Raw genomic sequence first — 27,622 nt, 5'->3', positions numbered from 1 at the left:
GGCACGCTGCGTCTCCTGTGTTGTTATTAATCCTGTTGTGTTTTCTGTCTGATAGCAGCAAGGATTAAAGTCGTCAAAAGATATCCAGGTATTTATAACATTTTAAAGCTCATGCCGTTTTTTTGGCTGCATTACTTTGATATATTAACAAGATAAAACGCTGTTGTAATGATTTAAACGTGTTAAAACGTAATATGGCATCTAGACGTAAAATGTAACACTAAATGGTTGTTATTTGTATGTATATGTGTGTGTTTGTTATATAGGTAGAAGCTTGCATTAGAAAAGGTATGCATAAGTGAGGAAATAATGTGGTTTTCTTGTATTTACAGTAAAATAAGCATCATGGCTCTGGACGGATGTGGCCTCCTCTGCAAATACACGCTGTTCATTTTCAACCTCATCTTTGCAGTAAGTGGTTTAATAATTATGATACTTCCTATTTAAATTCTTCCCTTTTTTTGTTTACTTTATAGTGTTCTATGCAAGTTTTAACGCTGTGAATAACTAATGGTTTGTAAGTGTTTCTGAGGTTGTGTTAAAGTTGTTGGTGAGCGCTGGCACACTTTAGGTTTCGTTTCTGCGGAATACATCCATGGTTCAAGCTTCCTGAAACTTTCATTTCCTGAGTTCTCTATTATTGCAGGTATAGCGCCTCTGTGTGGTCACATACAGGAAGGAGAAAGGAAAACAACATCTTTTAAAACAGGGGTGTCCAAACATTTTCCCCTGAGGGCCACATAAAGAAACATATATGGCTGTGCCCCTCACTACAAGTTCATTTAGCAAAATCAATCAAATGTAGGTGAATTATGCCTGATGATTGAATTATGCTTTAAGAAACAAACAGCCTACACCATAGGGTTTCATTTATTTAATTACAGAAAGTGTTGGCAGCTCATTCCTTAAAACAGAAGCCTCAGACTGCTCATCATAAGGGGAAATATGAGTGGTCTATTTCAAGCTTGTTATCTAAATAGGTTATTAGGCTTTATTTCTTTTTAATCAACTAAGATTTGTTAGAAGATGTTTTCAACTTTAATAGAATGAATCTATTGGAAAAGTGGGCTTAGTCACACATGACTGTGTAATATATGTTTACATTTATATTTAAGAAGTACAATATAAGAAAAGCACAAGTTTCATGTGTGGGCCGTATTTAATTATACTTTTAGAATTTGCTTTTTTTTTTACATGAAGTTTTATGTACAAATTAACTGTATATTAAAGGTGGGGTATGTAATTTATTTCAGAAACACTTTTTGTTATATTCCATGGAATGCTCTTAACATCCCGATAGCAATGAATACATTAAATGCTTTGACAATAAATACATAACAACATTTCATCTGTGGAAGCCGTGGCGCTGTAAAAAGCACGACCAATCATCTGAGCCGGCCCGGCTAAAATAACTGGATGGCCTACCTGCCTGTCAGCCTTCCATCTGTGCACAAACTTATCTCGTGCCCTCATTGGTCATGTGCGCGTTCGTGTGTGTTGGAGGAGGGGCTCTGTAAGGAAGTGGCAGATTTTTTCCGGTTGTGTATTTTCAAATTCTAGCGCACTCGAGCTGGTTTCTCCAAAATGACCTACTCCACCTTTAATAACACATTTAGGAATTAAATAAAAACTGTGCACATAGTAATATAATATATAACGACAATAAAACTGTTTACATGTGTTTACCACAATATAAACATTAGTGTATTGGTATTAATAAAGATATTAATGATAACCTAACCCTAACCCAAAATAGATTATTGATATTTTTTATTCATATCTATATCCCTATGCAAGTATATTTTTAATTACTTTTTTACATTTTTTAATTCCACTGCTGTAATATGTAAAATAACATAGCGATTAAGCATGGTATTCTCTGTTTTGCACAATTATTCATATCAATTCAGATCTAATTGTGTCACGGTTTGGCTAGAAGCTGGGCCCAGCAGTCAGAACAAGATCTCAGTACTTTTATTTTGTTTTTCTCTATCATGTTGCCTTGTGGTTGTGAGTATTTTGTGGTTTGACTGGTGTTAGTGTGCCTCTCCGTCCCTGTTGGTTTCATTCTGCACTTTTACATGACACCTCTTATACCACACAGCGTGAACAAACCCGAAAATACATCAGCGTCCGAAACCATAAATCTGAATGTGAAACCGTGTGAAGCTTCGTGTCTGATGCACATTCACACTGTGGTTATTCTTTGTGTTTTTCTGTGGTTGTGCAGCTGGTGGGGTTTGTGTTCCTGGGTCTGGGCCTGTGGCTGAGGTTCAGCAATAGCACCAGAGCTATCTTTGAATTTGAGGCCCTCAACTCAAGTGCATTCGTTATTGGTCAGTACACATGATTTCACCAGAATAAACATATTGTGTGTCTGAAACATGTTTACTCACAGATTTTTATATCTTTTTTTAAAGCGGTGACTATCCTGATTATCACGGGCTCGGTGATGCTGATCGTGGTCGTGTTTGGAGACTACGGCGCCTGCAACGAGAAACGATGCGCTCTGCAAATAGTGAGACTTCTGTGTATACAGCCATATAGTATATAGAATATACAGCCATTTTATGTGATTGCAAAAGCCTGCCTTACACAACTGGCTTACTGTTGCATAAGTGCAGAACTCACTGTGAGATATGTTGTTTCCTTTGTCTAATAAGTAACCAAACATAACAACCTGAAAAGGAGCATAATCTTTCCTCTTACGTGTTAAGTTTAAAGGTCACCTACTGTATTATGAAAAAACGTTTATACATCAACATGTGTCCCCTCTTCTTCATGTCTCTTCTACATCAACATGTGTCCCCTCTTCTTCATGTCTCTTCTACATCAACATGTGTCCCCTCTTCTTCATGTCTCTTCTACATCAACATGTGTCCCCTCTGTGTAAAGAGATTCTGAAAGTTTCAGGAAAAAAGATTCTCTCTCTTTTTGTCCTGATCCATTTATATAAAAACCTGTCTGAAAATGAGCTGATCAGATTGCATCAGATGCTGCAATGATCTGTTTGGTGTTTGGAGCCAAACACTTCAGAGACATGTTCTGTATATATCTGAGACCTATAATATATTGATGAAAAACAGTATAATAGGGGACCTTTAAATGATCTATTCTCTGCTGCAATTTCATCGTTATTACTTCACTTCCTGACACCTGCTGCAAGACAGATATTTTCTGCAAATGTAGAACCACAAAGTATCATTACTCAGTTTCCTATTTAGAAAGTTCCACATGCGAGCGAGGAACAGAGAATGTATAAATATCCTTCAGTTTCTCAAGAAATCAGCTGGGTTTACTAACGGCTTCCTCTCTGTGTAGTTTTCAGTCCTGGTGTCCATCCTCGCAGGAGCTGTGGTTGTTTTTGGAGTGATTGCTTATTCCAGGTCAGGCGAGGTAAGATGGAAGGAAAACAAACAAGAAGAATAAATGTTTAAAATGAAAATACTTTATGTATGTTCTTGAAATTGTGTTTTATTTTTCAGATTGGATTGAGAATGGGGGAGTTCTACTCTAGCATATATTTTCTGTATGTGGCTAACGCTAACGGCGACCCAGTTCTTGCTGTCACTCTCACATTCATCCAAAAACTGGTAAGCACTTTATTTCCTTCTTCCATTTGTTAAACATTTCTAATTTCTAAATTTTAATTCAAAATTGTTGTTTGTCTTATATTGTTTCAGACTTGAGATGGCAACATGAATTACTCCTTACACCAAACCAGTGTTTTTAATATATTATCAAATAAAAGACAGCATGAAATGAACGATTAAAATGTAATACATTTTGTAAATACATAAATGAACCAACATTTTCTTTAAATAATTCATTTGAAAAATTATTTTAATTACTTCAATTTAAAAGTGCTACTTTACTAATTAAAAAAAACATGTTATCCATAAAAACTCTCTCTCTCTCAAAAAATATGAGTATCTAATAATATATTTTGAGTCAGTTTTTATTCTAAAAAAACCTCTTAATTCATTGCCTTATTTATATATTTGAAAATGTGTTTAAATGAGAGTAGATTTGCTTATTACTCATGTCTTTATTTACTTCCACATTGATTATATAATGTGAGATGTAAAATATGTGGTTGTGATTCTTATTTATTTAATTGTCAGTGTTTTAAATCTCCCTTCATCTCGTTCCTCTGTAGCTTCACTGCTGTGGAGCGACCGGGGTGAAGTTGTTAGAATTTGCCAAGGAAACCTGTCCCAAACCAGACACCATTTGGGAACACATCAAGATGGATGTAAGTTAATGCTAATTAGCATTTTACTGTCGTACTTTATTCTGTTAGCATGCTAATGAACTATGACAAATCCAAGCTTGTATATGTGTCCAGTATTGTATGAATTTGAGTTACGATATTTTTTAAGACACTTACAATGTGGGTTTACTTGTGTTACTAACAAAAAATTAGGGCTGCCCCCTAATAGTCGAATATTCACTCGTCGACTTTTCGTAGCAATTTTTCATTAGTCGATAAATATATATTATATACATTTTTTTTTTTAAAGAGCTGCATGTGCTATCACCTGTGTCACCTGGAAACCCTGAGACTTCATTCAGAGCGGAGCCTGGTCATTAAGTTAATTTGGTGAGGCAGGAAATTTAAAGTGTGGATCTTTCTGAGCGAGTAAAGGACGAGTCCCACAAGGTGACATGCAAACTACGACGCGTAAAAGTCTCCTCCATACCCACCATCAGAGCGCAGCTTCCTGAATGCCGGCTTCTTATCAAAACACGGAGCTTAATTATCGCGACAGCGTGTGTTACTTTCTCAGACTCTGAGGAAAACAGCAGCAGTGAGTCAGCCTAACTTTGTATCAACATATATAGACCTATAATATATCATCATTCTGACCTCAGAAAACGATAAAGCTTTAATTTCATGAGGGTTTTTTGCCGGCGCTCATATTTTCAGTGTTTCCGTTTCCTCTGTAGTATTTATTGGCTTTTTTATATTCAGATATGAATAATAGAAACTAGAACTTAATGTCCTCGCTGCTTGTTCACACACACAATAAGACTCCTTACCGGAGCTTCTGCTGTTTGAACCGCTGCGTCCGTGCGCTGTGACTCTTATGCTTTAATTTATATTTCAAAGGTTCATTATTAGTTTTATTTTATATTTTAACACAAAATTTGTATATCTGTCAGGTATCGTTTGATTCTAGTATTATATATGTTCACTTAAAGGGGACCTATCATGCAAAATGCACTTTTCTACGTCTTTTATACATGAATATGTGTCCCCGGTGTTCCAGGGAACTCACCAAGTGTCAGAAAACACAACCCTCTCTATTTTCCTCCATACCCAAATCTCTAAAAAAGGGGCTGCAACGGATCTGATAAAAACTGATCCAGATTTGAACACTGTCCTGACGTCAGGACAGTGGCGCTATGGCTATTGGGCCAACTCCACCAATCAGGAGGAGACAGCCACGGCCATTGCCGTTCGAAAGCGCTGGAGACGCTGTAGTACATATGCAAGGCCTGTAGGTGGTGCTGTTCTCACAGAATCAGCCCTTGCAAAAACAGAGCTAAAAAAGTGCAAATTGAGCGAAATGAGGCATGGCTAAAATGCATGATCTGTTTGGTATTTTGAAAAAAAGACAGTATTACAATGTTGGTTAACCTGTATTTGAAACTGACAAATAAATAAACACCTTTTTTCATATAATATTCGCCACGTTTACTAACATAGTTTTGCCTGTTAGCATGCTAGCAGTTAACTATGACAAAACTAAGTTTGTATATCCCTCCAGTTTTGTAGGATTTTGTGTTATGTGTTCACTTAAAACACTATTACAATGTAGGTTTACGTGTGTTTAAACTGACCAAAAATTAACATCTATTTTCCTTCTAATATTCGCCACGTTTACTATAATAATTATTCTTGTTAGCATGCTAGCAGTTAGCTATTACGAAACTAAGTGTGTATATCTTTCAAGTTTCGTTTGATTTTGAGTTATTATGTGTTCACTAAAAGACACTTACAATGTAGGTGTTTGAAACAGACAAAAAAAACACCCCTTTCCTCCTTCTCTTAGAATATTTACCACATTTAGTATCTTTGTTGCTAGCCTACCTTAGACTGTTAGCATGCTAGCAGTTAGCTATTACGAAACTAAGTTTGTATATCCCTCCAGTATTATAGGATTTTGAGTTAGTATGTGTTCACTCAAAACTATTACAATGTATGTTTACGTGTGTTTGAAAAAAAAAAACACCCCTTTAGTCTCTTTGTTGCTAGCCTATCTTAGACTGTTAGCATGCTAGCAGTTAGCTATTACAAAACTACATTTGTTTATCTGTTCAGTGTTGTAGGATTTTGAGTTATCTTTTTGTAAGACACTATAACATGTGGGTTTACATGTCTGACAACAAATAAACCTATTCTTTCCCTCTTTTTCTTAATTATTTGCCACATTTAATATCTCAGTTAGCCTGTTAGCATGCTAGCCGTTAACTATAATAAAACTAATGTTGTTTATCTTTCCAGTGTTGTAGGATTTTGAGTCATGATCTGTATTAACTTTAGAAATTAGTACATTCTAGGTTTATATCTGTTAAACCGACAATAATCCCCTTTTTTCTTGGTGCTATACAGGCTTGTCCTGGGGTGATTATTAATGTCTTCAACGACAAAGCACCGCTGGTGATGGGCCTGTTCGTCGGAACTGGAGCTCTTCTGGTAAGCAGATGTGTTGCATGCTTCAAAATTGAAATGCAGTAAATAGATGGTGAACAAAATGTACTAATTTTTTTTTTCTTTTTTCTGTATAGTCACATGTTTACTTAAAAATGAGATACCTAAAACAGTTAAGCACACAAATGTGCAAATGACAGCAAAGTGTACTCTACCTTCAAAAAATGAATACTAATGGTTTTTGTTTATTTATAACTAAAGAAAATATCAATTACATAATATAATTGTTGCCACGTTTACTATCTCAGTTTAGCCTATTAGCATGCTAGCACTTAACTATGACCTGAATCGGTATATTTGCGAAGACACAAGTTACAAGAGAAATAAAATAATTTCGAATAAATATTTAAATTAACCTTTGATTGGACTGTCCAAGAACACTAATGGCACTTTTCCACTGCAGGACCTAGCACGGCTTAGTACGGTATAGTTAGGCCTTGGTAGGCCAGGTTCACTTTATGCTGCGTTTCCATTACAGTGTAGTACCAGGGGTAGTAACTATAGTAACGCAGTGTAGGCGGGGCGATGGGCTGTTCGGCGGGCGGAGCGACGCTGCGTAAAACTGCCGTGACGTCATCTTCAATGCGAACCACAAAACCAAAACATCAGCCGTTAGCTGTTAGCACTCAGAGCTCACAGCTCCTCATATCTGTTCAGAAACTAGACAAAAGTTAAACAAGTACAAACCACAGACTGTCTGTGTCATGGTGAATACAGTCGCTGGTGTATTTATGTCTGTATAGGCCGTTGTGAGTGTGGACGGTCGGAGCATATACTGCGTTAGCTTAGCCTGATCGATCCGATCTCCATTCAGAAAAAAAAATCTTTTTGAAACGTGTATTACAATTAAATCACGGTAAAATGTGTTCATTTTGTTGTAGTTGTAGCCTCCTTGCCAGCGAAGCACCAAAAAAAAACGTGCTACGTGCTGCAGTGGTCCATAAAAAAAAAAAAGGCCTTACTTTTACTGCATACAGAATATCTTAAATAATTGTATGTCAATGTTTATTTTTGATTCGACTTATGTTTTGTAATTGCATAAAATCTGAATCTGCAAAGTAACTAAAGCTGTTGAACAGTTCCTCAAAATTGTACACAGGTACAGTACTTTAGTGTACTTCATTTCAGTCCACTACTGCACAAACAACAATTAACAAGTATTTAGCATTGAATTAGCATTAGCTGTTACGCAATTAGCAAATTGTGGACACAATAAAGAGTAGCGAGTCTTGTATATCTTGTTGAAAAAAACAGCTCCATACATTTTGAACATGCTTCATTTTGTCGTCTCTCGTTGTTCATAAAGTTATTGCTTGTGGTCTAACCCCTATGCTCTCCTTTCTCTCTTTAAAAAAACTCCTCCCCCTGTCTTGATTCAAACAATTTTTTTCACAATATTTTTCACTCTCTTCATCACTGCTCCCCAAAAGCTCCTGGCTATGATTTGCAGCTCAATCCTTGCTAAAAAGCTCAAGACCCCATCCTCTCCTCAGTACATCATCCTGACTCAGCCTCAAACATCTCAGCTTGAATATATCCCCACCTCCACCTCCATTTCTTACTCTTTCCCCGACCAGGAGCCGGTGGTCTTCACCCCTCTGACTGTGGCCAACATCCCCATAGTTATAACTTAGAGAGCACTTTTACCACAATGCTCGGGCATAGAGGATACAGATCTGGGTTTATTTTCACATTCACATTACTTCATGTTCATCTCTTCTGTGCATGCTCACTGTGGGGTCTCTTCAGCTCCCTTTAAAGGAAAAATCCACCCTTAAGTAAGTAAAATGTATTTATAAAGCGCTTTTCCCAGACATAGTCACAAAGTGCTTGACAAAGCATTAAAACATCATACGAATCATGAAAGCTTAAATGAACACAACAAAGCCACGTGTTAAGAAGTGCTAAAAACACAATAGGCGCTTTCACACCGCAGTACTTTTCCCACAAAGGTTCATCAGAACTTAGTTCATCAGAACTCTTTAGTTCTCATGAACTAAGTACAGATCGCGTTCACACCGGAATAAGTTCCCGGGGAAGGATTAGGCAAATGAAGCCGCTGACTTCACTTCTTCTTCTTTGGGTTTACTGGCAGGCCGCAAACAACTTCACGACGTATACTGCCACCCGAAGTCCCCGGCCGGAAGTCCCCGGAGTTGGGGACTGGCTTCAGTAGAAGCTGCTGGGACTCTCAGACATTTCGGAACTATATCGGAACTAAAGTGGGAAAATTACTGCGGTGTGAGCGCGCCTAATGGCTTATTAACAAGCTTTTTTTAGTTACAGTGCATACAGAGATGTATTTCAACTAAAAGTAATACAAAAGCATGCATCACTAAGCTACATAATAAATCAACTTCTCCACTAACTATTCAACCATAACATGGAAATTAGTTTTTTGCTCTCCCACCAGTTGCATCAAAAGAAATTATAATTTCAACCTCAGGATTTTATTTCTAATCTGCTTGTATTAAAAAAATACATATAAAAGGGTTGGATTTTTCCTTAAAGTGTCTTCATATCTCATTTTGCCTTCCACACAAGTCTCTTTGTGTGACTGCATGCTAATTGCTAGCCTGGGCTGGTACCTGTCTTACATCAAAACTCATTCTGTGGCTGGTGTGACCCGGGTGAGGAAGCCTAGTATTCCCATCCCTCCTCTTCACCTCCCCTCCTCCCTCTGTGTCTGAATGACAGGTTGTTGCCCTGGTCTGCAGCATTGTCCTCCTGGCACAGACCAAGAGAGAGCAGCAGGAGATCACTGCACGATATACAACCGTGTACTAACAACAGGAGTTCAACCCTCATCAGCGAAGACACAGCACTGGATTTCAAGCTTGAAAAACGTTACAAACATGTGTCTCTGTGGCTCAACTCCAAACTGATCCCGACACACTCTCCCCACTTCGACTCTGTTTCCAAAACCCTCCAACAGGGAGTTATCAAACCCCCCCAACAGGGAGTTATTAAACCCTCCAACAGGAAGTTATCAAACCCTCCGACAGGAAGTTATCAAACCCTCCGACAGGAAGTTATCAAACCCTTCGACAGGAAGTTATCAAACCCCCCCAACATGAAGTTATCAAACCCCCCAACAGGGAGTTATCAAACCCTCCAACAGGGAGTTATTAAACCCTCCAACAGGAAGTTATTAAACCCTCCAACAGGGAGTCATTAAACCCATCCAACAGGGAGTTATCAAACCCCCCAACAGGGAGTCATTAAACCCATCCAACAGGGAGTTATCAAACCCTCCAACAGGGAGTCATTAAACCCATCCAACAGGAAGTTATCAAACCCCCCAACAGGGAGTCATTAAACCCATCCAACAGGGAGTTATCAAACCCTCCAACAGGGAGTTATCAAACCCTCCAACAGGGAGTTATCAAACCCTCCAACAGGGAGTTATTAAACCCTCCAACAGGAAGTTATTAAACCCTCCAACAGGGAGTCATTAAACCCCCCAACAGGAAGTTATCAAACCCTTCGACAACCCCCAACAGGGAGTTATCAAACCCTCCAACAGGGAGTTATTAAACCCTACAACAGGAAGTTGTCAAACCCCCCAACAGGAAGTTATCAAACCCCCCAAAAATAAGTTATCAAACCCTCCAAAAATAAGTTATCAAACCCTCCAAAAATAAGTTATCAAACCCTCCAAAAATAAGTTATCAAACCCTACAACAGGGAGTTATCAAACCCTCCAACAGGAAGTTATTAAACTCACCAAAAGCATGTTTTTGAAACCCTCTAACAGGAAGTAGGTAAATCCTCAGACAGGAAGCAATTAAAGATAGGATGAAATCCTCTTTAATTGTCAAACATGCAGAGCACAGCACACACAGTGAAATGTGACCTCATTTAACCCATCCTAGAACTAGGAGCAGTGGGCGGCTATTTTACAGCCATTATAAACCCAGAGAGCATTTTAATGATAGAGAGGTTTAATAAAAGGAAATAAACGCCAGGGATTTTTATTATAATTACTACTTTCTGTCAGAGATGCTGATTCCAGCAGAAAACTGATTTATTTTCCTAGCTGTTGACAATTATCAATATTTTATTGTGCCCTTTCTTTTGTATTTTCATGCAGTATCTTAGTGGAATGGATGTTGAGTGTAATGATCTATTATTCATCCATCTATGAACGGACAGGCCTCTTCATCATCGTGGACATACGATAAATAATGTGACACATCCGTTTAATAACAAACTGTGAGGAAGAGTATGGGATACTGTAGGAGGAGATAGATTCCATACCTGTTACACTTTTTTTTTGTATCCATGTTTTTTTCCTCCAATGCTTTTAACGTTTTTGTGGAAGAGGTAATTACTCACTGAGCCACTGGAAATATTGTTTTTAATGAATATTGTATGCATAAATGAGAAAGGGAGCATGTTCTGTAAATTCCATTTAGATAATATGAAATGTTTACGTAAGGTCGGGTCGTATATGTCCCTGTCGACACCTTAAAGTGGGAATTGTTTTGATTTTTCAATAGTTTTGCATTCCATAACATTTCTTTTTTACGTGATTGTGCATCAGGAGGACCACAGGATTCAACTTGAATAAAGTAAAGGACCTTTTTGAGTGTGACATCAGTCGTCAGGTACTGTAAGAGGCTGTTAATCTTACTGTATAAACTAAGTGTATATGCTGCCTTCCTGTAAACACTGCTTTGGTTCAAAGGGAAACACCATTTCATTAATGACAATTATATTCACATTTTGTATTCCTTCAAGTGCCTGCAAACATTTTTGTGATCAAATGCATCACGTGTCTTGTTTAGTATTGCTTGTCCTTCTCTTTGCACAGTAGTTTTTTGCACTATATGTTTTCTAATAAATATTCCATACTGGGCTTTTCCCCTTTTCTTCACCAAGACTTGTGTTTCTGTTATTTCCATGAAACAAAACCAGAATGCAGGTGTGTAAAAGTGTTTATTTCATTTCTCACATGTCACTGTCAGGACCTGTGAGGGAAAAACACAAGTTAGTGTCGTGATAAACGAGTCCTCGAGACATTTTATCCACATTTTTTGTTTTCACATTTGATTCTTCGCTAGTCTTGTATTGTGCTTTAGGAAGGTGTGTTTGTAAAGTCATTGGAGAATATGCAATACTAAGTGAGACATAATTACTTAATTGGGTAATGGGAATGCTAGCAGACACATGTAGATAAAAGCCATAGATTCTTCATAAGCAATTCTTAGGCAGTTTAAGTAGCCCTCATTTTCAGGAACTTCTGGATTTTAGCATTTGCAGACCATTTACATGCACACAAACCTAGATAACACACTACAGGAAAGGGAAAACCCCAACAAGTACACCAGGCCCAGTTTAAAATATAAAAAAATGTTCACTGGGCATTTGAAAGGTAAATTATGTAGCCCCATTTCACTTATTTTAAGTCTTAGGAACCCGTATGAATATTTTTCAATTAATATACGACTACAATCTTGTGAGAAGACTAGCAGTCCTCAGTTTCTCTTGGGTGTTTCCTGTGTGTTGAACTTACTGTGGACGCAGCTTATGGTGCAGTTAACATCTGCAGCATAGCACACCTCTGTCAAACACATGAAGGAGATCTGAGGAAACAAACAAGAACACATTGAAACGGTTTTAATAGACAATAAAAGTAAAGCCAGTATCATGCATTATCTGTTAAGGGTTTTAAGAGACAGGCAAAAAAACGTTTTCTCGTGTACTTTTAAGTGTTCTGGCTGTTTCATATAAGCAGAGATGGCAAAAGTACACACATCCTTTACTCAGAAGTACAGATACTCGTGTTTAAAAATACTCTGGTAAAAGTAGAAGTACTGACTAAACTTCTTTACTCAAGTAAAAGTAAAGAGGGCTTTGAAATGTACTTAAGTAAAAAGTACCCATAACTAGCAGCTGTTTTAAAGAGTACCTGACCTCCCTTTATATTAATAGAACAATAATGTCATTGTTAGCTAATGAATGTTTCCATGCTGAACAACGGCAACATGACAACGTTTTCATTGGTCCCTCTTCTTTAGAGAAGACCAGGAAATGATGGATACACGGATCGTGTTCAAATCAATAGGCACGCAATGACTCTAAATAATAATGATCACGCCACCAAACACACATTCAAACTAAAGGAACCAGCCTGTTTGGGAAATGTAAGAAGTAGAAAGTACAGGTATTTGTGTTCAACATGTAAGAAGTAGAAAGTACAGGTATTTGTGTTCAACATGTAAGAAGTAGAAAGTACAGGTATTTGGGTTCAACATGTAAGAAGTAGAAAGTACAGGTATTTGGGTTCAAAATGTAAGAAGTAGAAAGTACAGGTATTTGGGTTCAACATGTAAGAAGTAGAAAGTACAGGTATTTGTGTTCAAAATGTAAGAAGTAGAAAGTACAGGTATTTGTGTTCAACATGTAAGAAGTAGAAAGTACAGGTATTTGTGTTCAAAATGTAAGAAGTAGAAAGTACAGGTATTTGTGTTCAAAATGTAAGAAGTAGAAAGTACAGGTATTTGTGTTCAACATGTAAGAAGTAGAAAGTACAGGTATTTGTGTTCAACATGTAAGAAGTAGAAAGTACAGGTATTTGTGTTCAACATGTAAGAAGTAGAAAGTACAGGTATTTGGGTTCAACATGTAAGAAGTAGAAAGTACAGGTATTTGTGTTCAACATGTAAGAAGTAGAAAGTACAGGTATTTGGGTTCAACATGTAAGAAGTAGAAAGTACAGGTATTTGTGTTCAAAATGTAAGAAGCAAATGTAAAAAGTCATTAAGAATAAGTAGTGGAGTAAAGTACTGATACCAGAAAAATGTACTTAAAGGTAGGGTAGGTAAGTTTGAGAAACCGGCTCGAGATCGCTGGAATTTGAAAATACACAACCGGAGAAAATCTGCCACTTCCTTACAGAGCCCCTCCTCCAACACACACGAACGCGCACATGACCAATGAGGGCACGAGATAAGTTTGTGCACAGATGGAAGGCTGACAGGCAGGTAGGCCATCCAGTTATTTTAGCCGGGTCGTGCTTTTTACAGTACTACGGCTTCCACAGATGACATTTTATGGATTTTTTGTCAAAGCACTTAACATCCCGATAGCAATGAATATCTTAAGAGCATTCCATGGAATATAACAAAAAGTGTATCTCGAGCCGGTTTCTCAAACTTACCTACCCCACCTTTAAGTACAGTAACAAAGTATTTGTACTCCACTACTTCCCACCTCTGGATATAATGTCCTCTTCATCATTATTGTCCTGTACGAGCATGTTAGTTCAGAGGGAGTTACCTCGGGGTCCTGCAGGTGAGAGGACCCTCCTTCAGTCAGGGGGGGGGGGCTTTCAGAGGGCAGAGACTGGAGGGCAGGGATCAGGATCCTCTGGGTGGGGGGGGGGTCGGAGCGAGAGGGAGGGAGCAGCTGGGAATCACCACGACAACTGAACAGAGAAGAAATGACATGGAGAAAGCAGGAAATGCTCCTTTAAAAAACACTTTTAAACTTTGCAATACGGACAAAACATAGACTTGTAAATATATAATTTAACTGCAATACTCAATAAACTCTATTACACATTACAGTGAAAATGTAATGCAAATATCTGGTTATCAGCATCAAGCATCTTTACTAACATTACACCACTTTTTATTTTTCAATATAGACATTTTTGCTTTTGACTTCTTGCATAAATCTTATTGATAATTTTGTATATATTCTATAATTACTGAATAACCCCTCAGGAATGAATACAGTTTTCTGATTCTAATTTACAGGGAATAGTTTGACTCAACAATACATAAGCACAATCCACACTAAAATATCAAAAGTCTGCTTTTTTCATCTGCACTGTTATCGCTGTAACAAAACAATGCATCCACTGTGGGATGAATGAAGGGTTTCAGATGTCCTACTGTTGAGTTATTAGAGATTCATCTGTTTATTTTATACTCTTACACTAAAAGTCACTTCCTGTATTGTCGTGATAAAATGGACATGCGCAATAAACGTGCCACTTCCGGTTGAAGCAATGCCGACGGGGTGTGCGTGTGTGTATACTATGTTCACGGTACTCCTAAGATTGACACTCCTTTGTGCTCCAGTCAGTCCTCTCAGTAAACACAGAGCTGAATCCAGATCAAATGCACGCTGAAGGCTCTTTGAGCAGGTTTTCTCTCACTGATTGTGCGGTTATGTCAAATGTTTGTTATTTGTTTTTCATGTATTGATATTTGTCTGTGTTGATGTCACACATGGAGCTGCAAGTCACATTTCAGACTTGATCTGACCATTCAAGTATTATCGTATCGTAAGATGGCAACGTCAACACCTACCCATCGTAGACGAACCTCCAGCTGCTGTACGGTGCGTGTGTGAACGCCAGGCAGGAGTGAACCAGCAGCAGCAGCAGCAGGTGGGGGGCGGGGGGGTCCTGAAGGCTCAGCTGCAGGTAAACAGATCCTCCTCCAATCACGCTGAGAGGAAGGTGAGCCTCAGGGTGGAAGCTGCTGAACGACTCGTCTGTGTAAAAAAAAAAAAAAAAAAAGAAATCTAAATTTGAAACTCAAAATTTCGATGTAAATATTGCTAAAAATACATTCTGAGGTACGTGTGCTTCAATTGAAATTCTCCACATTGAAAATGTTCAGTTACTTTGAAGATTTTAATTAATAATACAAAATATATCAGATTTGTATCCAACAGGTATTACAACATTAATGCATCAATCATTTTAAACACAATAATAATATATATTTTTACTGAACTAGGCGATACGATAACAGGTAAGATTTTGATGCAGGACTTTTACTTGTAACTGAGTTTTCATACTGTAGTGTAGTATTCAGGGTATATGCAGGAATCCTTAAGTCAAATGTAAAACCTTTTAAGACCTTTTTTAAGACCCTTTCCATACATTTAAAGACCTCATCGCCACTTGGAGTTTTAACCGGTTACATTGGCGACACACTTTACCTCACATTGACTATATACAGTATTGATTGTCCTTCCTCCTTATCTTCCAACCATTTGGACGCAAACTTGCATTTCCCCATAACGATGTTGCTTAACAACCGGCATAAACGGAGCTTCGCGCGCTATCAAGCAGTGAGCGTGCGATGTCCTGTTCAGATGACGTCAAACCCAACGGGAAGCCATAAATAAACTACACAGAATCACACTACACACCTACGCAATGATTACATTCAGGCAAACTGTAGAATACAACCTCTTTGGACAATTCATATACTTATTGAAAATAAGCTACAAAATGTAATACCTTGGGAAATGCCGTTTAATACTTTTTAATAGCCTTCATTTTTGCTAAATTGATTTATCAACTTTTAATACTTTTTAAGACCCCGCGGACACCCTGGTATTGCTACTTTCATTTTAGTAAAACATATGTATAGTACTTATTCAACCTCTTGTTATATCAAGAGAATACAGTGGAGACGATCACCTGTGGCGATTCTCAGCTGCACAGTGACGGTGGAGACTGGAGACTGAACAGGAGGAAGAGGAGGATTCATCACGTGGAGCCTCTCTTCACCTGGAGAGCCCGGAGAGGAACTACACTGCACCATCAACCTGAGGACCAGCAGAGGAACGTGACATGCGTTTCATTTATTCAACAGGGGACAGTGCACATTAATCAACATTTCTGTAAATGTGACCGTTTGCCAAGAGGCTATTTTCCATCTGTAGTCCCTGGACAGATTCTGTAAGTCAACCTAAAGACACATTTCATTTTAAACAAGTAAATACAATCAAATAGAAACATGCAACATACAGTACTGGAATACTTAATTAAAAAAAATCCTCATTCTCCGTCACAGTAACTTCTATAATGTTTATTAAACTTCACAATCAGCAGTCATATCCTTTTAACACTTATTATTTGATATGTCAGTATAACATTTTCATGCACTGTAATGATTGAAATGTTCCTGCTATGGGACAAATGAAGGATTTCTGATTTAAGTAAAAGCAGCATGTGTTGGAATCAGAGCATGATATCTCTCTCCCAGCCAAATGCCATTTAAAAAAGACATACAAAAATTAATCTGACAAATAAGCCAATACTCATTTGATTTAAATATTTAAAAGAAAGGCAGATGACTGTCTTGTGATGCGTGTAAATCCTCTGTGAAGGAACGCATTCTAGTGTTTTCTGTGTAAATAATTAAAAAGGAGAACACATTTGATATAAAACAAGGAAATAAAACTGTCAAACGCAGAATAAGTAATTAACATAATGCCGACCTGGCAGGAGAGATCTCAGATCTGTGGTCCAACACAGAGTCCGGCACCACGAAGATCAAATGCTGCCCCGATGTGCAGTCTGTCGGAAAACACACACGGAAATTAAATATACTCACGAACTGTGATGTAAAATGTCTGATTATTTCGTTCATATCCTAATTTCTACTTCACTTCTTCTCAAAGGAAATGTTTTATCTTTTTATTTTTATTTAAAACTTTGACATTTTATTTATTTATTCTAAAATGGAGTAACTCGTGAAACTGAGTTTTGCCCAGGATAAATAAAGCATTCTGATTTAAAAATGCAACATTAAATTAATGAATATTTAAAGTGGACCTATCATGCTGTATTGGAAACATATATTCTAGGGCCATACCTATACAAAACATGAACTGTGAAGTTTTGTGCTTAACATACCAAACAGTTCACCCATTGTAGCCATGCCTCATACTGCCCAAACCCCTCTTTTGCAGCCCTGTTAGAGAAACACGGATTTTGGGTCCTTAGCTTTTTTTTTTTTTAAAAGAGGCGGCGAAGCTAATGCCTGATCAGAATTCTACCGGAGATAAAGTTAAATTCTGCTGTGATAAAACGCCATCCTGTTCTAAACCACATCAAGGATTATTTCTGAAACAGTATGGAGCTCAAATGCTTTGGTCGACATTTCAGATATTGCGTCATATCGGACGCAAATCTGGATCAGCTTCGTTGTACCCCCGTTTTTAGCGATGTGGGTACGGAGGAAAAGAGAGGGTTTTGTTTTCTGACACTTTTAGAGTTCCCTGACACAGATTATTATCAAAAGACATCAAAAAGTGCATTTTGCATGATAGGTCCCCTTTAAAGCTATGGCAAAAAAAATGATGCTGGGCCAAACTGAGTATGTGTAATCGAGTGCAATACTTCTGGAGATTTTACAGCTTTGAGTATTTCTACATCACCTTTCATTTCACCATCCATCCTCTTCCCCACTTCCTCTCCATCAGGAAGCCCAAACGCATCAACTTGCTGTTGATGAGTGACATAATATGGATTGAGGCTACGAAGCTGCTGAGGCATGCTGGGAAATCCTGCTTCAGCGGCATGATCCAACCCACTGAGGTCAGAGGGAAGCTGAGATTCTGAAGCTTTTTCAAAGTTCATATTGCCCGCAGGATGCATCTCCTGAGGGTCTACGAACGCTTCAGGCTCTCCCCAAGCAATGTGAGGGAAGTAATAGTGCGGGTATGGATAGGGGTATGGAGGAAGAGGTGCCTCAGGTGCAGATTTCAGAGGACTTTCTGAAGGGCTTGAAGCAACATCAGAGTTCTCTGGGAATTCATAGCTTAGAGGATTAGTTGGAGACCATTCTTGAGAATCGGGGTCTTGAGTTGGACCAGTTTGAGGGATTTTAAGGTGTTGGTAGTAGTATTGATAGTATGGATAGAAGGAGTCGTGTTCATCATGGACTTGTGACGAGCGAGGATGAACAGAGGCGTCAGACTTTTGATCTTCGGACAAATCTGGATTCGCTTCCAGACTTAGAGGCGGCAATCTTTGAACATCGCCCCGAGCAATATGTGGAAAGTAATAGTACGGGAATGGATAAGGATGTGGAGGATAAGGTGCATCAGATGCAGAAGCTTTTGGAGGACTTTCTGGAGGGCTAGAAGTAAAAGTTTCCGCCTCTGGTCCAGACTGAAGAAGTTGGTGTGAGTTCTCTAGGAATTCACGGTTTTGAGGAAGATTAGTTAAAGAGAGTTCTCCAGGCTCTTCAGGACCTGGATCGGTGTCTTGAGGTTTGCCAGGAAGAGGGATTTTAAGGTGGTAGTGACAGTATGGATTAAAGGTGTTGGGTTGTGACGATCGAGGATGAACGGAGGTGTCCGGTCCCGTTTCTGGATCGAGAGGAACCGATCTTTTAACATCATCTCTAGCGATATGCAGGAAATAATAGTATGGAAATGGATATGGAGGAGGGGGTGCATCAGTTGCAGAAGTTTTTGGAGGATTTTCTGGAAGACTAGAAATAAGAAAAGCAGTCTCTGTCACAGGCTGAGGAAACTGGTGTGAAATCACTCCATGGAGAACCTCTGACTGTTGCGTTGGGAATTCTGGGTTAAGAGGATTACTTAAAGCTGGTTCTTCAGGACCAGGTTTAGGGTCTTGATGTGAAGCACGTAGAAGAATTTCAGGCTGCTGGTAGTAGTGATAGTATGGATTGAAGGAGTTGGGTTCGTTGTGGACTTGTGACGATCGAGGATGAACTGAGGTGTCCGACTTTTGATCTTCTGACAAATTTGGAGTCATTTCGGGATTGAGAGGAGGCAACCTTTGGGCCTCTTCCTGAACAATATGTGGGAAGTAATAGTACAGGAATGGATAGGGATGTGGAGGATGAGGTGCATCTTGTGCAGATATATTTGGAGGACTCTCTGGAAGACTAGAAGTCAAAGAGGCCGCCTCAGGTCCAGGCTGAAGGAACTGGTGAGATTTCTCTTGGAACCCAGGGTTTTGAGTAAAATGAGTTAAAGATCGTTCTCCACGTGCTTCAGGGCCTGAATCAGGGTCTTGGGGTAGACCAGGTTGAGGGATTTTAGGGTGGTAGTAGTGATAGTATGGATTGAAGGGGTTGTGTTCGTCGAGAACTTGTGATGAACGAGGATGAATGGAGGTGTCCGACTTTTGATCTTCCAACAAATTTGGAGGAGGCAATCCTTTGTCCTCGCCCGGAGCCATATGTGGGAAGTAATAGTACGGGAATGGATACGGATGTGGAGGATAAGGTGCTTCAGGTGAATTCGTTTTTAGAGGACTTCCTGGAGGACTAGAAGTTAAAGAAGTTGCCTCAGCATCAGATGAGCGAGGATGAACTGATTTTGAATTCTGATCTTCTGACAAATTTAGAGTCGTTTCGGGATCTAAAGAAAGCAACCTTTGGGCCTCTTCTGGACCAATATGTGCGAAGTAATGGAAAGGATAGGGATGTGGAGGATGAGGTGCATCTGGTGCAGATGTTTTTGGAGGACTGTCTGGAAGACTAGAAGTCAAAGAGGCCATCTCAGGTCCAGGCTGAAGGAACTGGTGAGATTTCTCTTGGAACCCAGGGTTTTGAGTAAAATGAGTTAAAGATTGTTCTCCAGGTGCTTCAGAGCCTGAATCAGGGTCTTGGGGTAGACCAGGTTGAGGGATTTTAGGGTGGTAGTAGTGAAAGTATGGATTGAAGGGGTTGTGTTCGTCGTGGACTTGTGACGAGCGAGGATGAACGGAGGTGTCCGACTTCTGATCTTTGGACAAATTTGGAGTCATTTCGGGATCGAGAGGCGGCAATCTTTGGTCCTCGCCTCTAGCGATATGTGGGAAGTAATAGTACGGGAATGGATAAGGATGTGGAGGATGAGGTGCAGATGCTGGAAGGGTGGAAATTGGCGGAGAAGCAACCTCCATCACTGGCTGAAGAAAGTGGGAGTTCTCTAGGAATCCCGGGTTTTGAGGAGGATTGGTAAAAGATTGTTTTCCAGGCTCCTCAGGACCTGGATCGGGGTTTTGAGTCGTGTCAGGAAGAGGTATTTTAGGGTGGTGGTAGTAGTGATAGTATGAATTTAAGCCGTGGCTCGAAGGCTGCAGAGAAGGTGCTTCATCTTGAACGGTTACTGGGGAAGGAGCAGCACGCAGCTTCATCGAGACGCCCATCACATGAGTTTCTTGCGGATCTGGATACACTGGATGTGAATTTTCTACATTTTCTGGAGATGACTGAGGAGTGGGGATATTGAAATGTGCAGGAATCTGGTGGGGGTCGTCTGGAGGCGAATCAACAGGAGCTAATGAAAGCCCAGCAGTGGAAGATGATTCATGAAGAGGAGGGTACTTGTGGTGGTATGTAGGGTGGGGGTAGTTAAGAGGGGCCAAGTAGAAAGGTGGGGCCCATAGAAAAGACTCCAGGGATTCAGGAATGTTCCCCGTTTGAAGATGAGGAGGATGATGGGAAGGTCCGAGTTCTTCAGGGGGAGACACAGGACAGGCCACTGTGAAGGTGTTTTCTTCTATCTGAAGAGACAGAGTGTGTTTTCCATCCTGAAAAAGAGAGATTTTCTTTGTGAGAAAGTTTACAGAAAATTACCACGTATGAAATTATGTTTAGGACTGGTTAGTCAATTTGATTCCATATCTCTATGCATTTTTCCATGCTGCATATAATGTATAGATGGGTTCAATATAAAGTATTCTTAGGTTCTTTAATCATTTTACAGCAGTGAATTTGTAGCATTGCGTGTTAAAAAGAAAAGGAAAAAAATGTAGTTTTAAAAAAAAAAAAAAAAAAAAAAACTTGATTTAAGTCACATTTTCTAAAATCTCGAAAGGTGGTTTGGGTCAAACTGAGTAATGTGATTAATACAAGTGATTTTTCAACATTTTATATAGTATATCGTTTCCAGATTAATCATGAGCGCTTAAAGTATTAAAGGTCCCATGTCATGGCCATTTCTACTGATCATAATTCCATTGTTGAGGTATACTAAAATAAATGTATATTGTGCTATTTTCCAAAAGCACATTGGTTTCTCATACAGCATCTCTGTATCGTATGTGTATTCACTCTGTCCTAAACGGCTTGTTGGAGCTCCTGCCCCCCCCCCCCCCCCCTTCCTGTGAGCCCAGTGGCCGTCTGCGAAACCCAGCCCGAAACACACACACACACACACACCCACAGCCTGGCTGGGAGTTTGTGCGTGTGCCCAGGCTGAGTTCCGCGGTGTCTCGCTGACCCCACACCAGTGAGCCAGCTCAGTGTCCCGCTCCTCGCAGCAGCGAGCCTCGCAACCTCCCTCCGACTGTGTGTAAGGAAGTCCGCGGATTGGTCCAAACGTAACGGCTCCGCGGACGTTAATATACCATACCCGAAATACGTCACTATACCCAAGAAGTAAACGATGGAAAATGAGAAATCTCCAACGAGGCGTTCTGGGGCAGCATAGAGAGGTCTTTTCTGTGTTAGAGTTTTACTCGCTACAGGGTGTACTTTGAGGGTTTGTGACTCTGCAGACCGTTTACATGCAGAAAAAGCTACATAACACACAAGGGGACTGGTAATAACCGGAAAAGCATGACATGGGACCTTTAACATATACAGCCCTTCTACAAATGGGCCCCTACGTACAATATATGTAGTATCGTCTTATGAATAGTGACTTCTTGAAACTCACCTCGTCTGTGATGCCACAGGTAATAAATGGAGCAGCGATTATAATCTCAGCGTCTCGTCTCTCCACTGTGTATCCACACCACTCCTCTAACACCAACAGGGGCATCCATTTTCCTCTGACTGTAACGAGAAGGAAAAAAACATTGTTTTAAAAGACCATCTAGAGCAGGGGTGTCAAACTCAAGGCCCTCAATTTATGTGGCCCCCAAGAGCTTCCAAAGAATATAACATACTGTAATTGTTGAATATTTGCTTTCAATTATTTGGCCTTGACTTCTGCTTTCAGACGTAGTTATTTATGAAGTTATTAGCAGAGCTGATAATGATCTAATGCAAAGCCAATAATGTAATATAATACATTATTTAATATATATTATATATGCATGTATATTTATATAGTCTTAAAGTTACAACCGGCCCTTTGAGTGCAACCATAATGCTAATGTGGCCCGCAATGAAATTGAGTTTGACACCCCTGATCTAGAGAAAGAAAATCATTCAACCGAGTGATAAAATAATGAAAGATATATCATTAGATTCAAGGCTTGTATTGTCATGTGTACATAGCTACAGTGTAGTTATGACAATGAAAATATTAGGTCACAGGCTCCTCCAACAGAGCAACACAATAAAACAGAAAATAGTGCAAGTAAATTACCTTTTTTTTTTTTAACAGGATGAGTGAGGGTAGAATTACATTACATTCAAGATTTCATGACACCAAGAAATGAATTGGCAACAAAATTTGACTTAAATGAGATGGTACCAATTAATACTTCATCCCCACTCATTTTTTTAAAACAAACACTGACCAAACCTCCCCTCCCCCCTCCCCCATGCCTCCCTTCCCAAACTGACACTCACACGAGATGTTTAGTGCAAGTCAATTACCGTTCACCCTGATTTCCTCAGCAGCATGGGGTCCCTGCACAGTGAGGGTCATCCCATGCAGAGAGCAACAGAGAGACGAGGGTCCCGAGGCCCGAGGCTGGATCTGAGGGGTCGGGCAGGACATCTTCACTGGAGTCCCCCTCCACAGCAGGGGTAACACAAAACCCTCCTCCTGAACACAAACAGCATCCTTTGATACTCAGTCTGCCGTGAGCAGAGATGGCAAAAGTACACACATCCTTTCCTCAAGTAGAAGTACAGATACTCGTGTTTAAAAACACTCTGGTAAAAGTAGAAGTACTGACTAAACTTCTTTACTCAAGTAAAAGTAAAGAGGGCTTTGAAATGTACTTAAGTAAAAAGTACCCATAACTAGCAGCTGTTTTAAAGAGTACCTGACCTCCCTTTATATTAATAGAACAATAATGTCATTGTTAGCTAATGAATGTTTCCATGCTGAACAACGGCAACGTTTTCATTGGTCCCTCTTCTTTATAGAAGACCAGGAAATGATGGATACACGGTTAAAAATGTAAGAAGTAAAAGTAAAAAGTTGTCAGAAAAATAAGTAGTGGAGTAAAGTACTGATACCAGAAAAATGTACTTAATTACAGTAACGAAGTATTTGTACTCCACTACTTCCCACCTCTGGCCGTGAGCAAAAACATTTGACATCTATTAGAGAAGATGCGTCTATAATTAAGAGACCAGGTTTTACTCGTTAAAAAAGTCCTTTTAAAAAAATGAGTCAACCCTCCATTAAAGCCCCCAACTTTCTTGTCAAGATGACATGAGTGGACCGAGTCATCTACGTTAAAAGGTATGATTCATCCGATTCTAAAAACTGATTTTGTTTGGTACGAGGAAACTTTTATTCACACTGTAAAGACATTGAAATGTAAGTAATTCAGCTGGACATTTGATACGATTTTCCACAACTTATACCCTTAAAATGTGCAAATAATGACCCTGAGACTTTAATCAACTGTATTAAAATCTATGCATTATTATCATCTAGACCAGGGGTGTCCAAACTTTTTTTCATCGAGGGCCACATACAGAAAAATATTTGAAGGACTGGGTCACTCACTAGAGGTCAGGTTTATTGCCTCATAAGTGAAGTTATAAGTTAGTAAAATAAATCAAATGCAAGTAAATTATGCTGCAGCCTACATCACAGCTCTCCAGAGGGTTTCATTTATTTTGTGAGCAGCTCATTCTTTAAAACAGAAGCCTCAGAGTGATTATCATAAGAGGAAGTATGAAGGGTATATTTCAAGGTTGTTATTTAAATAAGTTATTGGGCTTTTTTCTTATCAACTTAGATTTGTTAGAACATGTTTCCAACTTTAATTGACTGAAAGTGGGCTTATTAACACATGAAAACTACTGTGTAATATATGTGTACAGATATATTTAAGAAGTACAATACAAGACGAGCTCAAGTTTCATTTCTGGGCCACCACCATTATACATTTTTTTATTTGCCGAGGGCCGATTCAAAATGGTCCGCGGGGCGCATTTGGCCCCCGGGCCGTAGTTTGGACACCCCTGGTCTAGATTGAAATGTATGGATCTGTTACCTCCTGTTTGACGTGGCAGGCGTCGTAGCGAGCGATCACGCTGAGGTCTCTCCATGTGTTCTGCACAGAGTATCCACACTGAGGAGGAGGCTGACTCAGAGGCACCGACGACTCATTCCCTGAGACACAGACAGACACCGACACAAATGTTATTAAAAATTAAGCATTTTAACAGATATTGCATTTTGCTTGCTAACATTTTTGTTGTTGAAATGCACTAGTCCATTTGGCGATTTTGATATCATTTTGATTAATTGTGCTAAACCCTTTTTTATTGCTGAAATATTTTGGACTGTTTATTTCTGTGTCTTAGTATCTCTTATGTACATTGCCTTGTGTTTTTTGTTTTTTTAATACTGCTGCAACGCAAACATTTCCCAAATTGGAATCAATAAAGTATCTATCTATCTAACAGAACACTTTGATGTCAGAATCAGCCATTCAAAATATATAAACAATTAAAAAAACTATTACAAATATGCAAAAAAAAGCATTTAAATGAGAATAGAAAGTACAGTGAGAAAATGACAAATTATTACGTGTATAAAGATAAAATATGTACAAAGAAACAAAGAAACCAGATGTACTGGTGACTAAAATCATTCATCGGGTTATAAAATATACCGTTGAAAACAACAAAGATAGAAAATAGTTGGCGGGAAACTCAATATAAATGTCAATTGATGTTTTACAGACGGCCACAGATATATGTTTAAAGGGGTATCCGTCTCCATCACAGGTGATCAAGTAATACGGACCATTACCTTAAAGGTAGGGTAGGTAATTTTGGAGAAATCGAGTGCGCTAGAATTTGAAAATACACAACCGAAAAAAATCTGCCACTTCCTTACAGAGCCCCTCCTCCAACACACACGAACATGACCAATGAGGGCACGAGATAAGTTTGTGCACAGATGGAAGGCTGACAGGCAGGTAGGCCATCCAGTTATTTTAGCCGGGCCGGCTCAGATGATTGGTCGTGCTTTTTACAGTACTACGGCTTCCACAGATGACTTTTTTTTATGGATTTTTTGTCAAAGCACTTCAGATATTCATTGCTATCGGGATGTTAAGAGCATTCCATGGAATATAACAAAAAGTGTATCTCGAGCCGGTTTCTCAAACTTACCTACCCCACCTTTAATTCGGTATTTCTCTATGCTTGAAAGTTATTGGAAACATTTTGGATACACAACTCTTATTTAAAAGTCGTTTTTAGACATTTTAAAGAGAGAAAAGTCACATATTATACCTTTAATTTCACTCTTAAGATAAGAAAATAGACCCCGGCTGCTACCATACTGGGTAATATATCTGTAAATTGAATTTCTAATAAAATATCCAAAAAGGTGAGTGTCTTCACCCCGGCTCAGCTGCAGTTGTACGGCTCGTCTCCTCCTCACTGTGAGGGTCATGGCGTCGTTTCCACAATCCACGACTGGCTTCAGGTTCTGCCAGCTCTCCTTTGAAGCACTGAGCCTCTGACCTCTGACCTCCTCGCTGACCTCTGACCTGCCCTCAGCATGAACTGGAGGACAGAAACAAACCAGAGTACACAGGGATTACAAAGTGTCAGTGTCTGTAGTTTAGTGGAGCAAAAAGGCCTCCAAGTAATAGAAACACAATTTGCAGATTCATAAATTAAGATTAAAACAGTTCACACAATCCCTGTAAATCAAGGTATAGAAGACATTTCAAGCGTGCATGTTTTCTCAATTTACTTCAAAGCAGGTTGCAGTCAGAGAGAGAAAACCTTGGTCAACATAGTAGATATCAGCCAATGAAATAAAACCACTGAATGGAATAAGAGTCAGCAAAATGTACAAAAGATAGGCTATTCTCAAAAATGTTATGAAGTAATATGAATTCCTTAAATTAGTTATCCGTCTGTGATGAATAAAAACACTTTTCGTAAAAAAGAAATGTGGATAATCCTTGTTGGGAAAAGCTAATTAGATATATTGAAAATTAGGTGTTTCTTTGCAGCTATAATGAACAAAATATGTGGCACAGGACCAAACTACTACTAGATGTGATTAAAACTATTTTAAGGTGTTCAGTTCAAATTGTAATGCGTAAAATAGGTAATGGTGAGACTTGGAAACACATTTCCAAAAATAAAAAGTTAAAACTAAATTGTATTTGAAATACAGCTATATGATTTTGCAAGGTAGATCGCAAAAATGTAAGGTTTCACATGCTTTAAAAAAAAAATCCAATTGACATTAGCTGGGAGGCCTTGCTTATAAAGTATAGAGCAACCCATAAGCAATAATTGTTTTACTACCCTGATAATAAATGGGGGTTTTAGTTTAAGAAATAGAGTTCAACGCTTGAGTTTCAATTTGGTATATTTTTTAGGCAAGGTAAGATAAGTTATATATAGCACATTTCAAAACAAGGTTATTTAAAGTGCTTCACAAGAAATATATAAAAACCATAATCACAAAAATATATATTTTAGAGAAACCAAGACAATACAAAAAAAGTCAAAGTAATAATAATAATTAAAAAAAAGTCTTAACACGAGAAGTAGAAAATGTAATACAAGTATCTTACCTGAAACAGAATCTGCCTGGTAAACCACCACCGGGTTTGTTTCAAGTAGTCCAGGAATATAAAACTTTCCCGGAGTGAAAAGCTCGATTTTCCCTTCGTTACATTCTTTATTCGGAGGGTCGCTTCGCTTCGGTTTGTTGCGGTCTTTGAAGATGTTTCCAATCAAAGAAGACGCCATGTTTGTTTCTAGTTTGAATCCAGTCTTGTTTTGGATTTCGGAGTTTAGAAAAGGGAGTATTCTCGACTCTTTTTCCCGTTTTGAGTCGAGTTTAATCCGCTCTCTGAGGCCTATAGTCGTTAAAACGCTTCTTCTTTCATCGTGAAAAGCAGAGTTTGAGGATGAATGAACAGGTAAAGTTATTGTTGTGATGGTGTAAATGAGAAGGACGATGAATAAGTGTCCTTTTTGTTTTAAATGCATTTCAAATAAG

General features: G+C 38.9%; 2 protein-coding genes across 3 annotated transcripts; one reads left to right on the top strand and one right to left on the bottom strand.

Moving 5' to 3' along the window:
- LOC117479982 (CD9 antigen-like) lies at positions 1-11,597 on the top strand. 2 transcript variants are annotated; one of them, XM_034127102.1, is made up of 9 exons: positions 1-88; positions 333-411; positions 2,231-2,336; positions 2,421-2,518; positions 3,322-3,396; positions 3,486-3,593; positions 4,160-4,255; positions 6,620-6,703; positions 9,416-11,597. In XM_034127102.1, the coding sequence occupies exons 2-9, from the start codon at positions 346-348 to the stop codon at positions 9,503-9,505; spliced, it is 723 nt and encodes a 240-aa protein (XP_033982993.1). In that variant the 5' UTR covers positions 1-88; positions 333-345; the 3' UTR covers positions 9,506-11,597. The 2 variants fall into 2 exon arrangements, with proteins under 2 accessions (XP_033982993.1, XP_033982992.1); XM_034127101.1 differs by lacking the exon at positions 9,416-11,597 and adding an exon at positions 8,149-8,636.
- LOC117479981 lies at positions 10,543-27,622 on the bottom strand. The gene is made up of 12 exons (XM_034127100.1): positions 27,192-27,622; positions 25,996-26,160; positions 24,633-24,751; positions 23,050-23,221; positions 22,160-22,278; positions 17,915-21,029; positions 16,973-17,051; positions 16,170-16,297; positions 15,043-15,229; positions 14,003-14,150; positions 12,237-12,306; positions 10,543-11,691 (listed from the first exon to the last, which is right to left on the bottom strand). The coding sequence occupies exons 1-12, from the start codon at positions 27,610-27,612 to the stop codon at positions 11,672-11,674; spliced, it is 4,743 nt and encodes a 1,580-aa protein (XP_033982991.1). The 5' UTR covers positions 27,613-27,622; the 3' UTR covers positions 10,543-11,671.

This window comes from Trematomus bernacchii, unplaced genomic scaffold (assembly GCF_902827165.1).
Source record: "Trematomus bernacchii unplaced genomic scaffold, fTreBer1.1, whole genome shotgun sequence".
Lineage (NCBI taxonomy): Eukaryota > Metazoa > Chordata > Actinopteri > Perciformes > Nototheniidae > Trematomus > Trematomus bernacchii.
Note: the sequence above shows the minus strand (reverse complement) of the source record. Positions and strands in the feature narration are given on the sequence as shown.

Bases quoted from the DNA above. Each gene is read 5' to 3' on its own strand.
- LOC117479981 (XM_034127100.1), bottom strand. From the start codon at position 27,612: ATGCATTTAAAACAAAAAGGACACTTATTCATCGTCCTTCTCATTTAC. The intron at 14,151-15,042 runs GTAGGTGTTGAC...TTCTCTGTTCAG, and splicing joins TGGAGGTTCGTCTACGATGG to TTGTCGTGGTGATTCCCAGC. The intron at 11,692-12,236 runs GTAAGTTCAACA...TTTCCCTCACAG, and splicing joins CACCATAAGCTGCGTCCACA to GTCCTGACAGTGACATGTGA.
- LOC117479982 (XM_034127101.1), top strand. From the start codon at position 346: ATGGCTCTGGACGGATGTGGCCTCCTCTGCAAATACACGCTGTTCATT. The intron at 412-2,230 runs GTAAGTGGTTTA...GTGGTTGTGCAG, and splicing joins TTTTCAACCTCATCTTTGCA to CTGGTGGGGTTTGTGTTCCT. The intron at 4,256-6,619 runs GTAAGTTAATGC...GGTGCTATACAG, and splicing joins GGGAACACATCAAGATGGAT to GCTTGTCCTGGGGTGATTAT.